Source organism: Scyliorhinus torazame, chromosome 18, assembly GCF_047496885.1.
Source record: "Scyliorhinus torazame isolate Kashiwa2021f chromosome 18, sScyTor2.1, whole genome shotgun sequence".
NCBI lineage: Eukaryota > Metazoa > Chordata > Chondrichthyes > Carcharhiniformes > Scyliorhinidae > Scyliorhinus > Scyliorhinus torazame.
In genome coordinates this window covers 13260454-13286459 of record NC_092724.1, presented here as the reverse complement: position 1 = coordinate 13286459, position 26006 = coordinate 13260454, and the positions used below count along the sequence as shown (strand labels likewise).

Genomic DNA, 26006 nt, shown 5'->3' with positions numbered 1-26006 from the left:
AATACTCTCGCTGTGGCCTAACTAACGTTTTATACAGTTCCAACATAACCTCCCTGCTCTTAAACTCCATGCCTCGCCTAATAACGGCAAATATACCAATTGCCTTTTTAATTAATCCTATTTGTGTTTATCAATGAAGTCTGTGAAACTGCATCTTGACAGCCTGACACTGAATCCTTTGTTCTGGAGGTTGTGAAGGCAACACTGCCCTTAATGATTCTGGGGATTGCCTAGAATGACAGAGGAGGGATGAAGTTACAGAACATGACAGGAAAAAAAAAGAGGAATTGTGCAGGAGAACAAGGACATGCAAATGTTGCAAAAGAGTTCCATAAAAAAAAGCAAGATCCAATACTTGAGATGTAGGAGAGAGTTTGAGAAAAAGAGGAAGTTAAAAAGACCACAGTAAAAGATAAAATTGTTGTGGGCAAGAAATAGGCAGCCTGTGCTATTTTTATTTCAGAGACAGCTGGATTTTGTTTTCGGCCTCCGTGTGAGTGTGTGTGAAAGTGGCAAGATCCCTCACCCAACGAGAAACTGCCTTTATGGAGAGAGTATTGTGTTTGTTTTGGTTGATCAAACATAGAAAATAGGAGCAGGAGGATGCCATTCGGCCCTTCAAGCCCACTGCACCATTCATTATGTTGATGGCTGGTCATCCAGCTCACTAATCCATTCCCACTTTCCCCCCATAATCCTTCGATCCTTTTGGCCCCAAGAGCTACATCGAACTCCTCCTTGAAAACATCCAAAACGTGGGATTCTCTGGCCGCGCCCGCCCGGCGACCAGAAATTCCCGCCCAAGGTCAATGGACCTTTACATGGTCTGCGTCATCCCCATGGCGATCTAGCGGCGGGCGGGGCGGAAAAATCTTGCCCGATGTTTTGGTCTCAACTGCTTTTTGTGGCAGCAAATTCCACAGGCACACCACTCCCTGAGAGAAGAAATGTCTCCTCATCTCAGTCTTGAATGGTTTACCCCACATCCTCAGACTGTGACCCCTGGTTCTGGATTCCCCCCACCATCACGAACATCCTCCCTGCATCTACCCTGTCTAGTCCTGTTAAGAATTTTACAGGATTCTGTGAGATTCCCCCTTCATTATTCAAAACTCCAGCGAGTATAATCCTAACCGACTCAATATCTCCTCCTATGTCAGTCCCGCCATCCCAGGAATCTTTGATTCTGGCCTTTGATTTCTCTGCCTATCACTTTCCTTATTCCCCTTTCTGTCTTTTGATCTTTTCTGTGTTTCCCCCTCCTCTGCCTCCTTGCATAGGTTCCCACCCACCCCCCCTGCCATTTTAGTTTAAACCCTCCCCAACCAGTATAGCAAACACTCCCCCGAGGACATCAGTGCTGATCCTGCCCAGGTGTACTGGTCTCACTTTCCTATAGAACCATTCCCAACGTCACAGGAATCTGAAACCCTGCCCCTCACACCATCTCTTCAACCATGTATTCACCTGATATGCGTTGTATTCATGGGGGGAAAGTCATTTAATTAATTATAGCTGCTGTTTCAAGCTTTCATAATCCTTGCTCTATGTGGATAGAAAAGCATTTTTGTTTGAGAAACTTGAGTCATGTTTTTGGCTCTGAATTGTGTGAAATGGGTGAATGCTCCCGTCACTCGAGATCTGGGAATGTCTGGGGCTGGTTTGGCATCTGGGGCTGGTTTAGCACACTGGGCTAAATTGCTGGCTTTTAAAGATGACCAAGGCAGGCTAGCAACACGGTTCAATTCCCGTACCAGCCTTCCTGAACAGGCACCGGAATGTGGCGACTAGGGGCTTTTCACAGTAACTTCATTGAAGCCTACTTGTGACAATAAGCGATTTTCATTTCATTCATGCAAAATTTGACAATTTGAGTTTGTATCCATCAATATTTCTCAGTTGTATGGAAGTCATATAATCGTAGAGTGCGTTTGTTCCAATTTAAGAGTGCTCTCCCAAACATGGGGAAAAGTGAGTTGTTTGTGGTGCATCCAGGGGAGCAGAGCACAGAAATAGAAGATTTACCGTTGAGGAAGGTAGCAAGGGATTTTCGGTACTTGGGGATCCAGATAGCCAAGAATTGGGGTACATTACATAGGCTTAATTTAACGCGGTTGGTGGAACAGATGGAGGAGGACTTTAAGAGATGGGACATGGTGTCCCTGTCACTGGCAGGGAGGGTGCAGGCGGTTAAAATGGTGGTCCTCCCGAGATTCCTTTTTGTGTTTCAGTGCCTCCCGGTGGTGGTCACGAAGGCTTTTTTCAAAAGAATCGAGAAGAGTATTATGAGTTTTGTGTGGGCCGGGAAGACCCCGAGAGTGAAGAGGGGATTTTTGCAGCGTAGTAGGGACAGGGGGGGGCTGGCACTACCAAGCCTAAGTGAGTACTACTGGGCAGCCAATATTTCAATGGTGTGTAAGTGGATGGGAGAAGAGGAGGGAGCGGCGTGAAAGAGATTGGAGAGGGCGTCCTGCAGTGGGACTAGCCTACAAGCTATGGTGACGGCGCCGTTGCCGTTCTCACCGAAGAAATACACCACAAGCCCGGTGGTGGTGGCTACATTGAAAGTTTGGGGGCAGTGGAGACGGCATAGGGGAAGGACGGGAGCCTCGGTGCGGTCCCCGATAAGAAATAACCATAGGTTTGTTCCGGGGAGAATGGATGGGGGATTTGGAGCATGGCAAAGAGCAGGGGTAGCACAATTGAGAGATCTGTTCGTAGATGGGACGTTTGCGAGTCTGGGAGCGCTGACGGAAAAATATGGGTTGCCCCAAGGGAATGCATTTCGGTATATGCAACTGAGGGCTTTTGCGAGGCAACAGGTGAGGGAATTCCCGCAGCTCCCGACGCGGGAGGTGCAGGACAGAGTAATCTCAGAGACATGGGTGGGGGATGGTAAGGTGTCGGACATATATAGGGAAATGAGGGACGAGGGGGAGATCATGGTAGATGACCTGACAGTGAAATGGGAAGAAGAGCTGGGGGAGGACATTGAGGAGGGGCTATGGGCTGATGCCCTATGTAGGGTAAACTCATCGTCCTCGTGTGCCAGGCTAAGCCTGATACAATTTAAGGTGTTACACAGGGCGCATATGACTGGAGCACGGCTCAGTAAATTTTTTTGGGTAGAGGATAGGTGTGCGGGATGCTCGAGAAGCCCAGCGAATCACACCCACATGTTCTGGTCATGCCCGGCACTACAGGGGTTTTGGGTGGGGGTGGCAAAGGTGCTTTTGAAGGTGGTGGGGGTCCAGGTCGAACCAAGCTGGGGGTTGGCTATATTTGGGGTTGCAGAAGAGCCGGGAGTGCAGGAGGCGAGAGAGGCTGATGTTTTGGCCTTTGCGTCCCTAGTAGCCCGGCGCAGGATATTGTTAATGTGGAAGGAAGCCAAGCCCCCGGGTGTGGAGACCTGGATAAACGACATGGCAGGGTTTATAAAGTTAGAACGGATTAAGTTCGTACTAAGGGGTTCGGCTCAAGGGTTCACCAGGCGGTGGCAACCGTTCGTCGACTACCTCACAGAAAGATAGAGGGAATGGAAAAGAAGAAGACAACAACAGCAACCCGGGGGGGGGGGGAGGGGGAGGGGGAGGGGGGGGGAATCGGACGGATTCTCAGGGATGTTATTGTATATGTATAGGCACTTGTTTAGGTAATGTATATTGGACTGTTGGATTGTATCTCTGGAGAGTATTTATTTTTGACCAGGCAGTTGCCATTTAGTTTGGTTTTTGTTTCTGTTCATATATTATTTATTTATTTGTTTAAAACTGGCCACTGTTATTTATATTGCTTTATTGTTGTTTAAAAGAAACACTGCGTACTGTTATGTTTGGCCAAAAAATCTTGAATAAAATATGTATTTTTTAAAAAAGAGTGCTCTCCCAGTGTTGGGGAAAACTAGGCTCTGGTTTGAATGTCCGGAAGCTCAGAAATTGTGGAAATCCCCACCTCTTTAAACTTTTTTATCTAAGAATATTGAAGGTATTATTTCACTGTGAAAGTTAATCATTACTTAAGGTATATTTATTTTTTTGCAGTAACTTGTAAAACAACCTGAAGAAAGAAAAAACATGATGTAATTTATCTTTTTGTAAGCATGTCAGAATGTTGCTGTGCCATTGGCAGTACGTCCTGCTCTTTTTTGTGATGTACTGTTTGATTATTAAACATTTTGCTGGCTTCATAAGAACATAAGAACTAGGAGCAGGAGTAGGCCACCTGGCCCCTCGAGCCTGCTCCGCCTTTGAATAAGATCATGGCTGATCTTTTTGTGGACTCAGCTTCACTTACCCGCCCGTCCACCATAACCCTTAATTCTTTTACTGTTCAGAAATCTATCTATCTTTGCCGTAAAAACATTTAACGAGGTAGCCTCAACTGCTTCACTGGGCAGGGAATTCCACAGAAATGAGGAAGTTCCTCCTTAACTCAGTCGTAAATACGCTCCACCTTATTTTGAGGCTGTGCCCCCTAGTTCTAGGTTCACCGCCATTGGAAATAACCTCCCTGCTTCGATCTCTTTTTCTTTTATTTAAATTTAAAGTACCCAATTCTTTTTTTTCCGGTGTAGCCTCACCAGCACCTTATACAGCTGCAACATAACCTCCCAGGTCTTAAATTCCATCCCTCTTGCACGGTAGCACAGTGGTTAGCACTGTTGCTTCACATCTCCAGGGTCCCAGGTTCAATTCCCGGCTTGGGTTACTGTCTGTGTGGAGCTGCACATTCTCCCTGTCTCTGCGTGGGTTTCCTCCAGATGCTCCAGTTTGCTCCCACAGTCCAAAGATGGGCAGGTTAGGTGGATTGGCCATGTTAAATTGCCCTTAGTGTCCAAAAAAAAATGTTAGTTGGGGTTACTGGGTTAAGGATGGAGGTGTGGGCTTAAGTGGGATGCCCTTTCCAAGGGCTGGTGCATACTCGATGGGCTGAATGGCCTCCTTCTGCACTGTAACTTCTATGATCCTATGAAAATTCCATTTGCCTTCTTAATTACTTGCAAACCAACTTTTTGCGATTCATGCACAAGAATGCCCAGGTCCCTCTGTACAGCAGCATGCTGCAATGTCTTACTATTTAAATCTTAGGCCATTTTGTTGTTACCAACATGGATGACCTCACATTTACCAACATTGTAGTCCATCTGCCAGACCCTTGCCCACTCACTTAAACTATCTATTTCCCTCTGCAGATTTTCAGTGTCCTCTGAACTAAATTTTGCTCTACCATTCATCTTAGTGTCACCTATGAACTTTGACACATTATACTTCATGTTATTATGCTGACGCTACTTTAATGTACTTTCGATGTACAGTGATTATTTTTTAGTAGTTTGCATTGAATTCCCGTAACAGCCTCCCCGAACAGGCGCCGGAATGTGGCGACTAGGGGCTTTTCACAGTAACTTCATTTGAAGCCTACTTGTGACAATAAGCGATTTTCATTTCATTTCATTTTCATGTGGAGATCAAAAGTGGAATTAGTAGAAGAGTCGAGTGATGTATTCACTCTGGATTGCGGAGTATGGCATAGCAATACTTATACTGGAATCTCCCTGAGTACAGACAACACACAGGGCAAATACTCTCCGGAGTTCAACAATGCAGTGCTACCACTTTCTCAAATTCAAACAACACATAATGTCAATATCCCAAAGAGTCGGCAAGATCATTCTCCTGGCACCAAAAGTCATCGCTGAAAATTGACCAGATTTTAGATGCAGCATGACATGTCAGCTGATCAAGCATTTTGCAGGGATCCAGACATAATTATAATAATCTTTATTAGTATCACAAGTAGGCTTATATTAACACTGCTGTCGTGTTGGGTGTTCCGATGCACAAATGATCCAACGCGGCTGTAGATGGTACAACCCTGCTTTATTGTCTTAAACAATGACAACTACTAACTGCTGGCTAAGGTTCGTGCTTCACCAGCTAACCTGTGGACCCAGCCCTATCACTATCTTGGTGAGGCACTCAGCACATGGTCTATGTCTGTGTGGCACGCTGTGAGCTCTGTGCTCTGAGCTATCTCCTGGTAGAATGAGCGGGAACTGTGGTGTTCCCTGTTTTATAGTGCGTGTGCTCTCACTGGTGATTGGCTGCGATGTTGTGTGTGTGTTGGTTGGTCCAACTACCTGTCCATCAGTGTGTGTGTGATTGCACCATGATATGCTGATGTGGATATCATGACATCCCCCCCCTTTCACAAGGATATGTGCCTACATGCTAATAAATGGAAATGTGTACTGAGTGCATCTGAGTATGTGTGTGCAATATTTACAACATGTACATGAGGCTAAACTATATACAGAGGAAGGTGTCAGGTGTAACAGAGCAACGAGATTGTACCAATAACAGAACAAATGCAATCAGCAAACGACGAGAGAGAACTTCTGGAACGACAAGAAAGAAACACGTTAACAGTTCTGTAAAACAATTCAGTGAGTCCAATGTGCTAACAGGCTCATAAATCAAGTCTATCAGGTGGGCGACGAATTCGGGATGACCGCCTCAAGGGTGGGTCAAGATCCACCGGCTGAGGAATGGGCCTGGCCACGGGCGAGAGAGGAAGAAGCAGAGTGGCAGGAAGCTCAACGAAGTCGACAACAGGAGGGCGTGGCACCGGTGCATGATCACGTAGCGAGCGCGGAAGCAGCCGAAGGGCCCGCCGATTACAGCGGCGAATAGAGCCATCAGGCATGTGAATCAGGAATGAGCGGGGAGCCACTTGGCGGAGAACTTCGGCGGTTGCCGACCAGTCACCCTCCGGTAGGTGTATGTGTACGTTGTCTCCAGGCGCCAGGGCAGGAAGATCAGTCGCTCGAGCATCATGTGCCACCTTCTGCTGAGCACGCTGCATCCTTCGCAGTACTGGCACATGGTCGGGTTCAGGAACATGAATGGATGGCACAGTGGTCCTGAGGGTGCGACCCATCAACAGCTGGGCTGGCGAGAGGCCCGTGGACAGTGGGGCCGAGCGATAGTCCGGCAGGGCTAAACAGAGGTCAGATCCGGCATCAGCAGCCTTGCAGAGGAGCCGCTTCACGATGTGGACGCCGTTTTCCGCCTTGTCATTCGACTGGGGATGCAAGGGACTGGACGTCACGTGCGTGAAGTTATATGAAGTGGCAAAGGAAGACCATTCTTGGCTCGCAAAGCAAGGCCCAGTGTCAGACATGACGGTGAGCGGAATTCCATGGCAAAGGTTTCTTTGCATGCCCGGATGACAGCTGATGATGTCATGTCGTGCAGGCGTATGACCTCCGGATAATTTGAGAAGTAGTCAATCAGAATGATGTAGTCCCTGCCGAGCGCATGAAAGAGGTCCACGCCCACCTTCGTCCAGGGGGATGTGACCAACTCCTAGGGCTGAAGTGTCTCAGGGGATTGCACCGGCTGAAACCTTTGGCAGGTGGGGCAGTTGAGCACCATGATGGCGATGTCGTCGCTGATGCCCGGCCAGTACACGGCCTCTCGGGCCCTCCGCCTGCACTTTTCAACTCCGAGATGGCCTTTGTGCAATTGTTCGAGGACAAGCCGGTGCATGCTGTGTCCAACTTCAAGAGGACACCCTCAATGCTGGCCAAGTTGTCCCGGGCATTGTAAAATGGTGGGCTCTGCCCCTTGAGCCACCCTTCCATCATGTGGCGCATTACACGCTGTAGAAGCGGGTCAGCCGCAGTCTCACGGCGAATGCGGGCCAGACGTGCATCAGTGGCCGGCAGATTGGCCGATGTGAAGGCTACTTGTGCGTCGATCTAACAAACGAACCCCTCCGATTCGGGCAGTGTGTTGACCACCCTGGACAGAGCATCCGCGATGATGAGATCCTTCCCCGGGGTGTAGACAAGTTGGAAGTCGTACCTCCGGAGCTTGAGCAGAATGCGCTGGAGGCGAGGGGTCATGTCGTTGAGGTCCTTCTGAATGATGCCGACCAGGGGGCGATGGGCGGTTTCCACAGTGAACTGCGGAAGACCATATACATAATCGTGAAATATGTCGATGCCGGTCAACAAGCCTAGGCACTCCTCAATCTGCGCATAGCGCTGTTCTGTGGGGGTCATGGCCCGCGACGCATAGGCGACCGGGGCCCATGATGCGGTGTCGTCCCGTTGCAGGAGTACCGCCCCAATGCCGGACTGGCTGGCGTCCGTTGAGATCTTTGTTTCCCGTGTGGTATCGAAAAACGCCAGTACCGGGACGGTGGTGAGCTTGACCTTGAGCTCCTCCCATTCACTCTGGTGTGCGGGCAGCCACTGGAATTCCGTTATCTTTTTGACCAGGTGGCGAAGAGCCGTCGTGTGTGAGGCAAGGTTGGGAATGAACGTCCCCAGGAAGTTGACCAACCTGAGAAAGCGCAGCACTGCCTTCTTGTCTGCCGGCTGCTGCATGGCTGTGATGGCTGCCACTTTGTCGGCATCCGGCCGCACACCCGACCGGGAGATGTGGTCCCCCCAAAACTTTAGCTCAGTCTGGCCAAAAGAGCACTTGGCTCGGTTGAGGCGTAGGCCCTGATCTCGTATCCGTGCAAAGACACGCTGGAGACGACTGATGTGCTCCTGTGGTGTGGTGGACCAGATGATAACGTCGTCTACATAGACGCGTACCCCTTCGATGCCCTCCATCATCTGTTCCATGATGCGATGGAACACCTCGGAGGCCGAGATGATGCCGAACGGCATCCTATTGTAGCAGTGTCTGCCAAATGGAGTATTGAAAGTGCACAGCTTCCTGCTGGACTGATCCAATTGAATCTGCCAAAAACCCTTTGAGACATCAAGCTTGGTGAATATTTTTGCCCGAGCCATTCGCTCGTGATTTCTTCTCGTTTGGGTATGGGGTAGTGTTCCCTCATAATGTTGTCATTCAAATCTTCTGGGTCGATATAGATCCAAAGCTCGCCGGAGGGCTTCTTGACGCATACCATGGAGCTGACCCATGGCGTTGGCTCCGTGACCCGGGAAAGCACTCCTTGGTCCTGCAGGTCCTACAGCTGCTGCTTGAGGCGGTCCTTGAGTGGTGCTGGGACTCTACGAGGTGCGTGAATGACCGGGGTGGCGTCCGGTTTGAACCGTATTCTGTACGTGTAGGGCAGTGTGCCCATGCTCTCGAAAACCTCCTGGTTGTGCGCGAGGAGTGAGTGGAGCTGCACCCTAAAGTCTGCATCCGGGAAGTCGGACGTGCCTTCTGGAGACAGAGTGTGTACCCGCTGAACGAGGTGGAGGATCTTGCACGCCTGTGCGCCTAACAGAGAGTCCTTCGAGGATCCAACTATTTCAAACGACAATGTGGCTTTGTGTGAGTTGTGTGTAACCTCGAGCTGGCAGGACCCCGTGGCCGGGATGACGTTTCCATTGTAGTCAACCAGCTGACAGTGGGATGGCAGAATCGGTGGTTTAACCTTCAAGGTCTGGAAGGCCGACCATGCAAGGAGATTGGCGGAGGCACCAGTGTCGAAGCGAAATGTGATCTGTGATCGGTTGACCGTTAGGGTGGCACACCACTCATCGCCCGGATCAATGCTGTGCTGGCAGCGGCTGGTGGTTCCGACTTGGGGACATCCGGTTCTTGTGGATTACCGCAACGCGGAAAGGTTCCCTGTTTTCGGTATCGCTGGGCTGCATGCAGTCAGGATATGACTCAGTGTATGGGGGCTGAATTGCCCACACGTCCCTGCGAGGCTGGCGGAATTGTTGAGAGTTGGCAGGTTGAGCTGCTCGACAGCAGGCAGCGTAGTGCCCCATCCTGCCACAGCGGAGGCATTGTCGCGCTTTGGCCGGACATTGCCGCTTTAAGTGGACGGAGCCGCAGTTGCCGCACGTCGGGACGTCATGGCGTTCGTCACGCCACCGTGCATGCGCGGTGCGGTCCTGCGTAGAGCGCGCCTGCGCATCACATCCCTCTGCGTCATCGTCCCCTCTTTTGTCGCGTACAAGCGCGGGAGGCCTCGGAAAGCGTGCAAAATGGCCGCCTTCATCCGGGCCGCGAGCCGGGAGGAACTCGATCGACTGGACCCGTTCCGCCTCGTAGGACCCCTGCCGTGCCGTTTCAGCCACCTGGATTTGGGAGTACCGGCTGGTCGCGTTCTCATGGAGGACGCAGGTCTCGATGGCAGTCGCGAGGGTGAGGCGTTTAATTTTGAGGAGCTGCTGGTGTAGGGTGTCCGAGATAACTCCAAAAACTATCTGACCCCGTATCATGGAGTCGCAGGTGGCCTCATAGCCGCAGGACTGCGCGAGGATACGGAGGTGTGTCAAGTAAGATTGAAAAGGCTCATCCTTACCCTGCAGGCGCTGCTGGAAGACGTACCTCTCGAAGCTCTCATTGACTTCCACGCTGAAGTGTTCCTCGGATTTTAGAAGCACCGTCTTGTATTTTGTCTTGTCCTCGCCTTCCGCGAATGCCAGGGAGTTGTAGATGTGGATGGCGTGTTGCCCCGCCATGGAGAGGAGGAGGGCGATCTTCCTGGTGTCCAATGCATTCTCCCTGTCTGTGGCTTCTAGGAAGAGCTGTTTAAACAGCTTCTAGTTTACGCCGAGATTACCGTTGGACACTAAGTGGCAATTTAGCACAGCCAAACCACCAGGGGCTGGTTTAGCACACTGGGCTACATAGCTGGCTTGCAATGCAGAACAAGGCAGCAGCGTGGGTTCAATTCTCCCGCACCAGCCTTCCCGAACAGGTGCTGGAATGTGGCGACTAGGGGCTTTTCACGGTAACTTCATTGAAGCCTACTCGTGACAATAAGCAATTATTATTATAACCTGCACATCTTTGGACTGTGGGAGGAAATCGGAGCACCCGGAGGAAACCCACGCAGACACGGGGGAAAGTGCAAATTTCACAGTCACCGAGGCCAGTGTGAGCAGTGGCGCAGTGGTTTGCACTGCTGCCTCACGGCGCCGAGGACCCGGGGTCGATCCTGGCCCAGGTTCACTGTCCGTGTGGAGTTTGCACATTTGCCCTGTTTCTGCATGGGTCTCACCCCCACAACCCAAAGATGTGCAGGGTAGGTGGATTGGCCACACTAAATTGCACCTTGATTGGAAACATTAAACAAATGTTTAATAACTTGGAGGAAGGATTGGAAACATTAAAAAAATGTTTAATAACTTGGAGGAAGGATGGGAATCAGGCCTCACGATCATATAGCGCCCGGCACGACTACTGGCCGCCCTGCAGGCCAAGGGGAGCAGAGAGACTGGCACAAAGTGGTCGCCAGTATCAAAGATGGCAGCGCCCGTGTCAAATTGAAGGATTGGGGATTTTTTTAAAAGGGGCGAGTGGGACGGCGTCGCTTGTCAGTGACGCGCGACAGAGGGTGAAAGGTCGTCGGGAGCGGCAGCTTCGCTAATGGCGGCCCTCAGGTGAGGCCCGGGGGAGGGACGGACGGAGAGCGGCGAGGGGGGGAGAGCCCGAGGCCCCGGCCGGGAGGCTCAGGGGGTGCGGGGAGACCCCGGCGCGGGCGGCTCTGTCCTTCAGCGACCTCGCCCCCGGTCTCGGGGATAAAACCCACCGGGGCCGGATTTGAATCACCGCCCCCCCCCCCCCCCCCCCATTGGCACTGAGGGCATGCCGCACTGTCAGAGGGTCAGTACTGAGGGAGTGCTGCACTGTCAGAGGGTCAGTACTGAGGGAGTGCCGCACTGTCAGCGGGTCAGTACTGAGGGAGTGCTGCACTGTCAGCGGGTCAGTACTGAGGGAGTGCTGCACTGTCAGAGGGTCAGTACTGAGGGAGTGCCGCACTGTCAGAGGGTCAGTACTGAGGGAGTGCTGCACGGTCAGAGGGTCAGTACTGAGGGAGCGCCGCACGGTCAGAGGGTCAGGACTGAGGGAGCGCTGCACTGTCACAGGGTCAGTACTGAGGGAGTGCTGCACTGTCAGAGGGTCAGTACTGAGGGAGTGCCGCACTGTCAGAGGGTCAGTACTGAGGGAGTGCTGCACTGTCACAGGGTCAGTACTGAGGGAGTGCTGCACTGTCAGAGGGTCAGTACTGAGGGAGTGCCGCACTGTCAGAGGGTCAGTACTGAGGGAGTGCTGCACTGTCAGTGGGTCAGTACTGAGGGAGTGCCGCACTGTCAGAGGGTCAGTACTGAGGGAGTGCTGCACTGTCAGAGGGTCAGTACTGAGGGAGTGCCGCACTGTCAGAGGGTCAGTACTGAGGGAGTGCTGCACTGTCACAGGGTCAGTACTGAGGGAGTGCTGCACTGTCACAGGGTCAGTACTGCGGGCGTGCTGCACTGTCAGAGGGTCAGTACTGAGGGAGTGCCGCACTGTCAGAGGGTCAGTACTGAGGGAGTGCTGCACTGTCAGAGGGTCAATACTGAGGGAGTGCCGCACTGTCAGAGGGTCAGTACTGAGGGAGTGCTGCACTGTCAGTGGGTCAGTACTGCGGGACTGCTGCACGGTCAGAGGGTCAGTACTGAGGGAGTGCTGCACTGTCAGAGGGTCAGTACTGAGGGAGTGCTGCACTGTCAGAGGGTCAGTGCTGAGGGAGTGCTGCACTGTCAGAGGGTCAGTGCTGAGGGAGTGCTGCACTGTCAGAGGGTCAGTGCTGAGGGAGTGCTGCACTGTCAGTGGGTCAGTACTGCGGGAGTGCTGCACGGTCAGAGGGTCAGTACTGAGGGAGTGCTGCATGGTCAGAGGGTCAGTACAGAGGGAGTGACGCACTGTCAGAGGGTCAGTACTGAGGAAGTGCTGCACTGTCAGAGGGTCAGTACTGAGGGAGTGCTGCATTGTCAGAGGGTCCGTACTGAGGGAGTGCTGCACTGTCAGAGGGACAGTACTGAGGGAGTGCTGCACTGTCAGAGGGACAGTACTGAGGGAGTGTCGCACTGTCAGAGGGTCAGTACTGAGAGAGTGCTGCACTGTCAGAGGGTCAGTACTGAGACAGTGCTGCACTGTCAGAGGGTCAGTACTGAGGGAGTGCCGCACTGTCAGAGGGTCAATACTGAGGGAGTGCCGCACTGTCAGACTGTTCGTGCTGAGCGAGTGCTGCACTGTCAGAGGGTCAGTACTGAGGGAGTGCTGCACGGTCAGAGGGTCAATACTGAGGGAGTGCCGCACTGTCACAAGGTCCGTACTGAGGGAGTGCTGCACTGTCAGAGGGTCAGTACTGAGGGAGTGCTGCACTGTCAGAAGGTCAGTACTGAGGCAGTGCTGCAGTGTCAGAGGGTCTGTATTGAGGGAGTGCTGCACTGTCAGAGGGTCAGTACTGAGGGGAGTGCTGTACTGTCAGAGGGTCAGTACTGAGGGAGTGCTGTACTCTCAGAGGGTCAGTACTGAGGGAGTGCTGCTCTGTCAGAGGGTCAGCACGGAGGGAGTGCCGCACTGTCAGAGATTCAGTACTGAGGGAGTGCCACACTGCCAGAGGGTCAGCTCTGAGGGAGTGCTGCTCTGTCAGAGGGTCAGTATTGAGGGAGTGCCGCACTGTCAGAGGGTCAGTATTGAGGGAGTGCCGCACTGTCAGAGGGTCAGTACTGAGGGAGTGCTGTACTGTCAGAGGGTCAGTACTGAGGGAGTGCTGTACTGTCAGGGGGTCAGTACTGAGGGAGTGCCGCACTGTCAGAGGGTCAGTACTGAGGGAATGCTGCACTGTTAAGTGGGTCAGTACTGAGGGAGTGCTGCACTGTCTGAGGGTCAGCACTGAGGGAGTGCTGCACTGTCTGAGGGAGTGCTGCACTGTCAGAGGGTCAGCACTGAGGGAGTGCTGCACTGTCAGAGGGTCAGTACTTTTGGAATGCTGCACTATCAAGAGGAGCAGCACCGAGGGAGTGCTGCAATGTCGGTGGTAGGGACACGCTGTCGGAGGCGCGTTGCCGAGGGCCCGCCGCGCTGTCGGAGACATGGTGCCGAGGGCGGGCCACCCAGTGCTGAGGCGCGGTGCTCTGGCCGTACGCACTGGTCTGAGCTCGGTGGAAAGTTCCCAGCTACCCAAACACAAGGGCGGGTGTAGGAAAGTAAGTCGTGGAGGAAAGTAAGTTGTGGAAAAGACAAATCAGTTAAGTGAGTAGGCAATGATCTGGCAAATAGAGCATAATGTGGGGAACTTTGAAATTGTCCATTTTTGCAGGAAGAACAAAAATGAAATGTATTATGCATATGGTGGGAATTTGCAGTCTCTGCGATTCGGAGGGATTTCATGTCCTAGTGCATGAATCACAAAAGCTAGCCTGCAGTTACAGCAAATAATTAGAAAAGATAATACAATTTATAATTTATTGCAAGGGGATTGGAATACAAAAGTAGGGAGCTTATGTTTCCGTCCTACAGAACACCAGTTAGACCACATTTGGAGTGTGGGTCACCTTATTTAAGGAAAGATGTAAATGCATTAGAATAATAATAATCCTTATTAATGTCACAAGTAGGCTTACATTAACACTGCAATGAAGTTACTGTGAAAATCCCTTAGTTGCCACTCCGGAGAATTCAGAATGTCCAATTCACCTAACAGCACATCCTTCGGGACTTGTGGGAGGAAACCGGAGCACCCAGAGGAAACCCACGCAGACACGGGGAGAACGTGCAGACTCCGCACAGACAGTGACCCAAATTGGGAATCGAACCTGGGACCTTGGCGTTGTGAAGCAACAGTGCTAACTACTGTGCTACCACGCTGCCCATCTGAAATGAAGCAGTTCAGAGAAGGTTTACTGGACTAATCCCAGAATGAGTGAGTTTTATGTGGAAAGGTTGGACAGGCTGGGCTTTTATCCACTAGAGTTTAGAAGAGTAAGAGGTGACTTGGTCGTTAGCTCATGAGGAGTCTTGACAGGGTGGATGTGGAGAGGATGGTTCCTCCTCTGGGAGAATCTAGAACAAGGGGCCAGTGTTTAAAAATAAGGGGTCACCCATTTAGAAGGGAGATGAGGCAAAAAAAAAAACTTTCTCTGAGGGTGGTGAGTCTTTGGAACTCTCTTCCTGGGAACGTGGGAAGCAGAGCATTTGAATGTTTTTAAGGCAGGCCTGGATAGATTCTTGGTAAGCAAGGGGTGATAGGTTATCGGGGGGCAGCCGGGATGCAGACTTGAGGTTACTATTCGATCAGCCATGATCTTGTTAAACGGCAAAGCAAGCTCGAGGGACTGAATGGCCTCCCTCTGCTCCTTGTTTTTACGAATACCCACTGATAGCCCAGTCACAAACCATTGTGCTTCCGTGTCAACATACATGAGCATACACACAGAGCGGAGTGCCAGCTGAATACTGGGACCAAACGCATCCTGGGAAGGCATGTCCAGGACATCGGGCAAGGCTAGTTGCGGAAAGTCCAGGACAGCTGGTCACCCTGGCTGAAGCCCTCCCAGTGGAATACTGGGGGACTGCCGCACTGTCTGCTAGCTGTCTTTTTGGCTGAGGCATTATACCAAGGGCCTGACTGTCTGCTCGGGTGGGTGTAAACAGCACTGCTACCAGATTAGGGTATTTCTCCCTGTGCAATGAACATCACAAAAACGGGGCGGAATTCTCCGACCCCCCGTCGGGTCGGAGAATCGGCGGCGGGCCGCGCGAATCGCGCAACGGCACCCCAATGCCGGGATACAATTCTCCGCAGAGCGGAGAATCGGCGCCACTGGGGCCGGCGTGGTGCCAGTCGGGGTATGTGCCAACCCTCTGGCACGGGCCGGCGCACCGATTCTCCGGTCCGGATGGGCCAAGCAGCTGCCTACAAAAAGCTGAGTTCCGCTGGCGCCATTCTGACATCCTCTGAGCTGGCGGGACCTAGGCGTAGAAGGGTCCGGGGGCGCCCTGTGGGGCGAAGGGTAGGTCCGACCCCACGGGGGGGGGGCTCCGTAGTGGCCTTGCTCACCGATCGGTGGGCCGGCCTCTCTGTCGGGGGGGGGGGGGGGGGGGGCTCCTTTCCTCCGTGCCGGCCCATGTAGCCCTGCACCATTTGGTATCGGGACTGGCGCAGGAAAGAATGCCACGGCGCATGTGATAGTTGGCACCGGGCCAACGGCGTGGACCCCGAGGCGCTGGGTTCACACAGGGATCGGCAGCTGGAGCGGCGTGGGCTGCTCCTGTGTCGTGCTACCCCACTGTGGCCTGGAGAATTGGGCCCCGGAACGAGTGCCGACGCTGGAGTAAAACACTCCCGTTTTTCGCCGGCGTTGGCACTTAGCCGCTCGCTAGGAGAATCCCGCCCCTGATATCTGGTTGTCAGCACTTTGCTGTTTGTGGGCGCATGCTGTGTGAAAATTGGCTGCTGAGTTTCCCACATTATAACACCTCAAATACTATTTCAGTGGCTGTGAAGTGCTTTGGGATGATCTGTGGTTGTGATAAGTCTATATAAATGCAAGTTGTCTCTCTCCTATGATTTTGGCTATGTAAACATATTTAGAATGGATGTTTGCTGTGCCCCGTGAAGTCTGGTGTATCCATTATACCTGCCTTCACTGATCTTTAATAACTCCTCCGACAGTGTGAGGTTTTAATTTCTCATCCTTGCCCTTAATTCAGTCTCGGGCCTCAGCATTGTAACTTTTCTGAAGCTTTACTCCTATCCAGGACTCTAACTCTGACCTTGTGTACTTCTGCTTCCTCCTATCCACCCATTCGGCATCTGTGAAATACACATTCACGTTTTGGATGGAGACTTGGATCTGCTGACTGGCTTAAAAAGGCCTCTGGAGAAACGTAAGCTTCTCCAGAGCTGCCGATATGAACCCGGAAGACTGTGGCTTCAGATCCCACTCAGTAACTGAGCTTTTGATCCGAGCTGTCCTTTCCGTGCAGCGTCGAAGGTGGTCTGCATTGTCGGAGAAGCTGTTCCGCTGAGCAAGTCTCTTAAGTGCTCGGTGTGATCAGGTGGATGTGAAACATAGCACTGGCTATAGTTAAATAAGAGCCGGGAGTTCTCACAGTAGCCTGGCCAAGCAGCACCAAGATAAAAAGACCAGCAGTTAATCGCCCCTCATGCTCCTATTTCTGTCCTTGACCTGCTGCAGTGTTCCAGCGAAGCTCAACACGAGCCTGGGGAACCGCCCTCGTCTTGCGATTACAACCTTCTGAACTTAACGTTGAGTTGAACAGTGACAGATCATGGACTATGTCCTCCATTTTGATTTTTTTTTTTTGCCAAGTGCCAGTCTGTATCTTGTTTTCATGTTTTTGCTTTCGGACAGAGCTGCTCATTTTAAAATTCAATTACGGGATGTCTTTTGTTCCATGGCATCTTTGTTATTTAGTCTCTTTCACTTTCTAACCTCGCCCAGATCTACCCTTTTGGTTGACCTCCCCTCTTACTTTTCAACCGCACAAAAACCCATCACATTTCCTCCTCCCTTCAGTTCTGAAGATCATATTGAACTCAAAATGTAAACTCTGTTTTACCATTGATACTGCCAGAGCTGCTGCGTTTTCCCAGAACTTTGTTTCTATTTCAGATTTCTAGGATCTGCAGTATTTTCTTTTCTTTTGGTTAATTTATCCCTCTGTCTGCAGGACTTTGTATTCGCCCTGACTGTCACACTTTGATTGCACTTCAAAAAGTAACCGAGTTAAGGTTGGCATGGAGACACCGTTCACAGCATCGCACTGTTTATTATAATGTGTGTGTCAAGTCTATACATGTGTTGAAGCAGTAACACCAGCTGCCTCTCTGTCACTGTGCAGGGAGTGTCGACCAGCTGTAGCTGAGTGGTTTGCGCCCCCACACCGGGTCACAAAGCTATGGCACAAGTCCCGTTCCAGAAATCCAGGCTGGTACTCGAGTGCAACACTGAGGGAATGCTGCACTGCCACGGGTGCCTTCATGTGGGTGATGTTAAACTGAGGCCCTGACTGCCCTCTGGAAAAGATTTTGAAGTAAAGCTACAGAGTACTTCCCAGCATCCTTGAAGGTGGAGTCGCATCTGGACAGGGTGGTGAAGAAGACATTCAGCATGCTAGGTTTTATTGGTCAGAATATTGAATACAGGAGTTGGGACGTCTTGTTGAAGTTGTACAAGACATTAGTCAGACCACACATGGAATACTGTGTTCAGTTCTGGTCACCCTATTATAGGAAGGATATTGTTAAACTAGAAAGAGTGCAGAAGAGATTTACGAGGATGCTACCAGGACTTGATGGTCTGAGCTATAAGGAGAGGCTGGTTAGGCTGGGACTTTTTTCCCTGGAGCGTAGGAGGCTTAGGCGTGATCTAATAGAGGTTTATAAAATAATGAGGGGCATAGGTAAGGTAGATAGTCAACATCTTTTCCCAAAGGTAGAGGAGTTTAGAACTAGAGGGCATAGGTTTAAGGGGAGAGATGCAAAAGAGACCAGGGGGGAAATTTCTTCACACAAGAGGGTGGTGAGCATCTGGAACGAGCTGCCAGAGGCAGTGGTAGAGACGGGTCCAATTTTTTCCTTTAAAAAGCAGTTAACAGTTCCATGGGCAGGGTGGGTACTGAGCGATATGGGCCAAATGCGGGTAAGTGGGACTAACTTAGTGATAGAAACTGGGCGGCATTGACAAGCCGTGCCGAAGGGCCTGTTTCAATGCTGTAAACATCTATGACTCTATCCTGTCCGATATTTATCCCTCAACCAATATCTGAAACATTATCTTTGGGATGTTCTTGAGGTCACAAAAATGCTATGTCAATGCAAGATCTTTAAGATAAACCTCGTATCGGTCACGCCTGGGGCTTCACGGCCGTTTAATCAATTTCTCCAAGGCTGCAAAGCTAGCTGATGGCATAAATCTTAGTATAAAGGACTGCCATGTTGGTTACCTTTCAACAATCCTGCCAAGTCCTCCTCAATCTGTCTCCAGTTTGGACATTCATGTGATTTGGTCACTGTGATTTTTCTCAGGTATTAACGGATTCAAACTCCTGAGGGACGAATTAAGGTTCTGAACTGAATTGACCCTTAAATGTGTAAACTGGAATACAAGTTGTTACTGCAGATAACCTCATATCAGTATCAATGTAATCATGTTCTCAACGTTATCCCAGAAATTCCTGTTAAAAGTCTTTTTTATAAAGCTTGCATTTTATGTGGCGTTTATCGTTCAGTCACTCAGAAATAGCCAAGAGGACGTCACAGAATGAATTACAACGTGCTGCCACTTATGTGGTTGCCATTTTGTACACTGCAAGCAATGCTGAGATGAGTGACTGATTAGTTGCTTTTTAGACATGCTGGTTGAGGCTGGGATGTTGCCTCAATGATTCTCTGTTCTTTGGATGGAGTTTTCTGGTTAGTCGAATCAGGGCAGATCTCTGGAATCTGAGTCAGAGGAAGTCCAGTATAAGTGATACTGTTCTTTTTGTTTGTTTTGTCCAAAGTATTTATTGTATCAGTCCATTAAGTAAGCTCATGACAACACTCCAAATACAAGTCCTAACCTTCTACTTGGCTGGGCTACACGAATGTCCATGGTTGCTAGCCTTGTACAACTATGTTTTATGATGAGTTGACTGTTTCTTGATGAAATGGGACAAAAATATTTTTGTTTTTTCCCCTTCCCCCCGATGGTTTTCTTTTCAAGGTTCTTTGCAAAAGTTGGTATCATTGGAAGCACTATGTACGTCGTTTCTGACCAAGAATTATTGGGGAACGGGGAACGCAGTTCTGAGATTTTGCAGAAGTTGTCCATCGCCGTACCCGCTGCTGTGGATCAGACGGCAAAGTATTTTGGAGTGAAGGTACAGTACATCATCCAAACACATTGCCTTGTTCTATGTTCACCTCCTGTCTGAGGTGGGCTTCAATTGACAGCAGCACCCTCTGTTCCATTGGCAAAGAAGCTTTTCTTCTGCAGTGAGCTCAGAATGAACATAACCCCCCCCCCCCCCCCCCCCCCCCCAGTTATCTAGCGAAGTGGGAAGCTGAAACTACTTGCCTGACCTCTATACAATTTTCCAGTAAGAGTCTCTGGATTGTGTTTGTGGTGGCGGGAGATGCCAGACTGGCTTTCTTTCCCCCTACCTCTATCTCTTCCTGGTATTTTCTTTTTGTTGGGGCTGAGAGCAGCTGGGGTTGGGGTGGAAGGGGAGTTTGGTTAAACGGGGAGGCCATGGTGGCTAAGTCCAACTTTTGTATCCTGACAGCTGCTCTGGCTGAAATTAGTCTGTGTGAACCAGGGATTGAATTTGGGGCTTTCTGGTGTGCATGAATATGCTACCCTGGGTGGAGGGAACGAGGGACGTGCATTGGTGAAGCGCTGTGTGTGTGCGTGCGTATTCATACAATCAGTCAGTGCCCAGTACTTCCTGAGAATTAGTATTAACTAGAGAATAAATCTCCTCAATCTAAAACCACTGTTATTGTCTTGGTTCTGTGACGGGGAAGAGAACCCACCAAAGAGAAAATGCTGGAAAATCTCAGGTCTGGTGGCAGCTATAGCGGAGAGAAAAGAGCTAACGTTTCAAGTCCAGGTGACCCTTTATCAAAGCTGAAAGACATTGAAAGTGGGGAAATATTTATACAGTGAGAATGAAAGCCGAGTCATAGCCACAGAAACCAAGGGAACAGGGTGCTAATAGCCACAGAAACCAAGGGAACAGAGTGCTAATGGCAGTCCCCAGAGAGAACAAAAGGTGTGAAAGGCCGAACAGCAGAGAAACTAACATCGGGCAAACTATGACAGATGTAGATGTGGGGGAAGAAAGGGAGAGAAACGGTAAGGAAAGGGGGAATAAGGTGGGGGGAATATATATAAAGAAATTCAAGAAAAAAAGAAATGGTAAAAGACAGTTAAAATGAAATGGGATGAAAACAAAGGGGTCGAGGTGGGGTAGAGCTAATCATCTGAAGTTGAGATTTTCCAGCATTTTCTCTATTTTCAGATTCCAGCATCCGCTGTAATTTGCTTTTATTAAGAGAACCCACCATTCTTGCCCGGTTTGAGATGTGACTCCAGTCCCACATCCGTATGCCATCTGGAATGGCCCAGCAAGCCAGCCAGTTTTATCAGTGCCTTGAGAACAATGAGGGATGGGCCATCAATTGCTGGCCTTGCGAGTGATGCCCTCATCCGCAAGAGAGGATTTTCTGACGGAACAGTAGTGACTAATGGTTTACCTTCCCTCCACAGCTACCTGAACTTCCCAAGCTGAATGTGTCTCCAGATAAGATGTGGAATACAGGTAAGCATGCCCATGAATAAACTTTATAGCCAGAGTCTGTACAGCTTCACGAGCAGCAGCCTTCCTTTAGCACCTCCTAGAACGGGTTATTCCGGTGTGAACCTAGACTTGGAGTGACAGAAGTTATGTTGTGGAGAGGCTGCACTGACTCCCGATCCTTCATCTCACAGCTGCTGGATATTTAGCAGTGGCAGGAATCCTAGTTCTTTTTCTTTCTGATTGTCAACATTATAACTTGTGAAGCGAGGCCATTGGTGGTCTCATGGTACTTTCCAACGACTAGGCTAAAAACAGGAATCTAATGGGCGGCACAGTGGTTAGCACTGCTGCCTCATGGCGCTGTGGTCCCAGGTTCGATCCCGACTTCGGGTCACTGTCCGTGTGGAGTTTGCACATTCTCCTCGTGTCTGCATGGGTTTCGCCCCCGCAACCCAAAGATGTGCAGGGTAGGTGGATTAGCCACGCTGAATTTCCCCTTAATTGGAATAAATGAATTGGGTACTCTAAACTTATATTAAAAAAAACAGGAATCTTAAATATTGTGAATCATAGGTGGAGGTTCAGAATCTGCCATTTCGCATCATATTTAGCTGACTCCACGCAATCTGATATAGAACAGCATTCAGTTTTAATCCTGTAGTTAGGAAGATTTTGATACAAACTTGACGGCTGCAGAAAGATTTAGACAGTTTAGGAGAGTGGTCCAAGAAATGGCAGATGAAATTCAACGTGGGCAAGTGCGAGGTCTTGCACTTTGGAAAAAAGAATAGAGGCATGGACTATTTTCTAAACATCCCAAGGAGATTCACAGGAGCATACCAGTCAAATTGTGACACCGAGCTATCTAAAGAGGCCCCAGGACAGGTGACCAAAGAGCTTGCACGTGGACACTGAGGCTGGATCAAATAAAATAGTACCACATAAACTGAAGGTTACTGAAATATGAAGTGCTATTGATGCAGAGACCATGACACTGTTTAAAGCAGAATTGTATAGCTGCTTGAAAAAGGAAGAGTACACAGGGAGAGGCCAGCTTTGTGTCACTATGGTAGGTAGCTGCCCTTGAAGAGAAAGCACAGGTCAAGTGGGCTGAACAGCCTTTGATTCATTCTTGGCATGTGGGCGCCACTGGCTGAGGCAATATTTATTGCCCATCCCTAATTGCCATTGAGAAGGTGATAGTGGAGGGTGAGGGAGCGGCGTGGAAAAGACTGGAGAGAAAGTCCTGTAAAGGGACGGGTCTAGAGGCGCTGGTGACGGCGCCGCTACCGTTCTCACCTAAAACGTTTACCACGAACCCGGTGGTGGCGGCAACACTGAATATCTGGGGACAGTGGAGGCGACAGAGAGGGGTGCCGGGTGCCCTGGTGGGGTCCCCTATCAGGAACAACCATAGGTTCGCCCCAGGAAGAATGGATGGAGGATTTCAGAGCTGGTACCAGTTGGGAATTAGGAGGGTGGGAGATTTATTTATAGGTGGGACTTTTGCGAGCTTGGGAGCATTGGAGGAAAAGTATAAGTTGCCCCGGGGAGATTTTTTGAGATATATGCAGGTGAGGGTGTTTACTAGACAACAGGTGAGGGAATTTCCGTTGCTCCCGACACAGGGGATACAGGACAGGGTGCTTTCAGGGGTGTGGGTCGGAGAGGGCAAGGTGTCAGAGATTTACCGAGAGATGAGGGAAGAGGGGGAGGAGTCGGTGGGCGAACTAAAAGGAAAGTGGGAAGAAGAACTAGGGGAGGAGATAGAGGAGGGTATGTGGGCTGATGCCCTAAGCAGGGTAAATTCCTCTTCCTCATGCGCCAGGCTTAGCCTGATTCAATTTAAGGTGCTACATAGAGCACACATAACGGGAGCAAGATTGAGCAGGTTCTTTGGAGTGGAGGACAAATGTGGGAGGTGTGGCGGGAGCCCGGCAAACCACGCACATATGTTTTGGGCGTGCCCGGCACTGGAAGGGTATTGGAAGGGAGTGATTTCGCAGGTGGTGAAGGCCCGGGTCAAACCAGGCTGGGGGTTAGCTCTATTTGGAGTTGCGGAAGAGCCGGGAGTGCAGGAGGCGAAAGAGGCCGACGTTGTGGCCTTTGCGTCCCTAGTAGCCCGGCGCAGGATCCTACTCATGTGGAAGGAGGCGAAGCCCCCTGGACTGGAGGCCTGGGTAAATGATTTGGCGTGGTTCATTAAACTGGAGCAGATAAAGTTTGCCCTGAGAGGATCGGCTCAAGGGTTCACCAGGCGGTGGCAGCCATTTCTCGACTACCTAGGGGAACGTTAGAGGGAAGACAGATGACCAGCAGCAGCAACCAAGAGGGGGGGGGGGGTTGAGTTTAGTTTAGGTCAATAGATAAGGGGGCTTTGTTACTTGTGTATTGTTAAAAATTTCTGTATTGTTACTGTTGCGTTTGTTTTGTAAGATGAAAAATTGTTGTTTGGGGAAAAAAAATTTCAATAAAATATATTTTAAAAAAAGAGGTGATAGTGACCTGCTGCATTCAACTGCTGCAGTCTCTATAGATTTCATAGAAGTTACAGTGCAGAAGGAGGCCATTCGGCCCATCGAGTCTGCACCGGCTCTTAGAAAGAGCATCCCACCCAAGTTCCACTCCTCCACCCTATCCCCATAACCCAGTAACCCCACCCAACACGAAGGGCAATTATGGACACTATGGGCAATTTAGCATGGCCAATCCACCTAACCCGCACATCTTTGGACTGTGGGAGGAAACCGGAGCACCCGGAGAAAACCCACGCACACACGGGGAGGATGTGCAGACTCCGCACGGACAGTGACCCAAGCCGGAATCGAACCTGGGACCCTGGAGCTGTGAAGCAATTGTGCTATCCACAATGCTACCGTGCTGCCCTCTATGGTGTAGGTGCACCCATAGTGCAGTTAGGGAGGGAATTCCAGGGTTTTGACTCTAAAGACAGTGAAGGAACATCGAGATTTTTCCATGTCAGGATGATGAGAGGCTTGAAGGGAAACCTCCAGATGGTGATGTTCTTGTGTGTCTGCCTGCCTTCTCTTTCTAGACAATAGACATTGTGACTTTGGAAGGGGCTGTCAAAGGAGCCTTGGTGATTTGCGGCAGTGCATCTTGTAGATGGTACACACTACGGGCACTGTGCACTGGTGGTGGAGGGAGTGAATGTTTAAGGTAGTGGATGGGGTGTCAGTCATGTGAGTTGTTTTGTTCTGGGTGGTGTCCAGCTTTTTGAGCCTTTTGAAGCTGCACTCATCCAGGCAAGTGGAGAGTTTGTCATCAAACTTTTGACTTGTTCCTTGTAGATGGTGAACAGGCTTTGGGGAGTCAGGAGGTGAGTTATTCTTTGCAGGATTCCTAGTCTCTGAGCTGCTTTGGTAGCCACAGTATTTATATGGCTAGTCCACTTCAGCTTCTGGTGAATGATAAACCCCCTGGATGATGTTAGTGGGCAATTCAGCAATGGTAATGCCATTGAGTGGACAAGATGAGCTCCGAGAGTGGGGGGAATGAGGTGTTATGGGAGAAAAATTAGAGAAAGGTTTGAGTCCAGGGTTAGAACAAGGGGAAGTTAATGGATGTCTGGCTTGGTGGGGGAGTGGAAAGGAGGGATATAGTAGAGGCTGGTGACTGGAGTGTCCCAATCTTAGTGACAAAGAAGTCTGCAGAGGGACAGGTAGTATTGAGGAAGCAAGGGGCTGCAGAAGGATTTGGACAAGCTAGGAGAGTGGACAATGAAGTGGCAAATGAAATACAATGTGGAAAAATGTGAGGTTATGCACTTTGGAAGGAGGAATTTAGGCATAGACTAATTTCTAAATGGGGAAATGCTGAGGAAATCAGAAGCACAAAGGGACTTGGGAGTCCTTGTTCACGATTCTCTTCAGGTTAATGTGCAGGTTCAGTCGGCAGTTAAGAAGGCAAATGCAATGTTAGCATTCATGTCAAGAGGGCTAGAATACAAGACCAGGGATGTACATCTGAGGCTGTATAAGGCTCTGGTCAGATCCCATTTGGAGTATTATGAGCAGTTTTGGGCCCCGTATTTAAGGAAGGATGTGCTGGCCTTGGCAAGGGTCCAGAGGAGATTCGCAAGAATGATCCCTGGAATGAAGAATTTGTCGTATGTGGAACAGTTGGGGAATCTGGGTCTGTACTCGTTGGGGTTTAGAACGATGAGGGGGGAATCTTATTGAAACTTACAGGATACTGCGAGGCCTGGATGGAGTGGACGTGGAGAGGATGTTTCGACTTGTAGGAAAAACTAGAAGCAGAAGACACCATCTCAGACTAAAGGGACCATCCTTTAAAACAGAGATGAGGAGGAATTTCTTCAGCCAGAGGGTGGTGAATCTGTGGAACTCTTTGCTGCAGAAGGCTGTGGAGGCCAAATCACTGAGTGTCTTTAAGACAGAGATAGATAGGTTCTTGATTAATAAGGGCATCAGGGGTTATGGGGAGGAGGCAGGAGAATGGGGATGAGAAAAATATCAGCCATGATTGAATGGTGGAGCAGACTCGATGGGCCAAGTGGCCTAATTTTGCTCCTATGTCTTATGGTCTTAAGTCCAGAAGTGAATATGTGGGGTAATGCTGTTCCTGCCTCTTAGCCAGGTAGCCTATACCTTGTTGATAAATGTTGAACAGAAGTGGGTACACTGAGCACTTCACTGTTGTTGAGGATTCCCAAAAGCACATGAACCAGCTTGGTTTTCAATGTTTTGCAGGAATTGACGCAACAGTGAGTTTCTTTTCAGCTGCACCCTCAAAATGTACCGAATACACTCAGAAGGGCTGGCAGTACATCAAGAATGTGACCAACAAAACAGGGTGAAGAGCTCCATCATCAACAGAAGACTTTTTGTTCATGACCACAGACTGTAACAAAATGTAAATACTTGTATGATGGTAATAAAATGTATTATGAACTTG

The 26006-nt window shown here is 50.1% G+C and overlaps 1 protein-coding gene and 1 long non-coding RNA gene across 2 annotated transcripts in view; one reads left to right on the top strand and one right to left on the bottom strand.

Annotated features, from left to right (window-relative positions):
- Window positions 1-11324, bottom strand: part of LOC140394954 (uncharacterized) — a 23783-nt gene extending 12459 nt beyond the window's left edge. Inside the window, exon 1 of the long non-coding RNA XR_011936077.1 lies at window positions 11147-11324. This is a non-coding gene — a long non-coding RNA (uncharacterized lncRNA). The remainder of the gene's footprint in view (window positions 1-11146) is intronic.
- Window positions 11223-26006, top strand: micos13 (mitochondrial contact site and cristae organizing system subunit 13). The gene is made up of 4 exons (XM_072482174.1): window positions 11223-11371; window positions 19490-19646; window positions 21038-21089; window positions 25802-26006. Exons 1-4 carry the CDS (start codon window positions 11358-11360, stop codon window positions 25906-25908), a joined length of 330 nt encoding a protein of 109 aa, XP_072338275.1. The 5' UTR covers window positions 11223-11357; the 3' UTR covers window positions 25909-26006.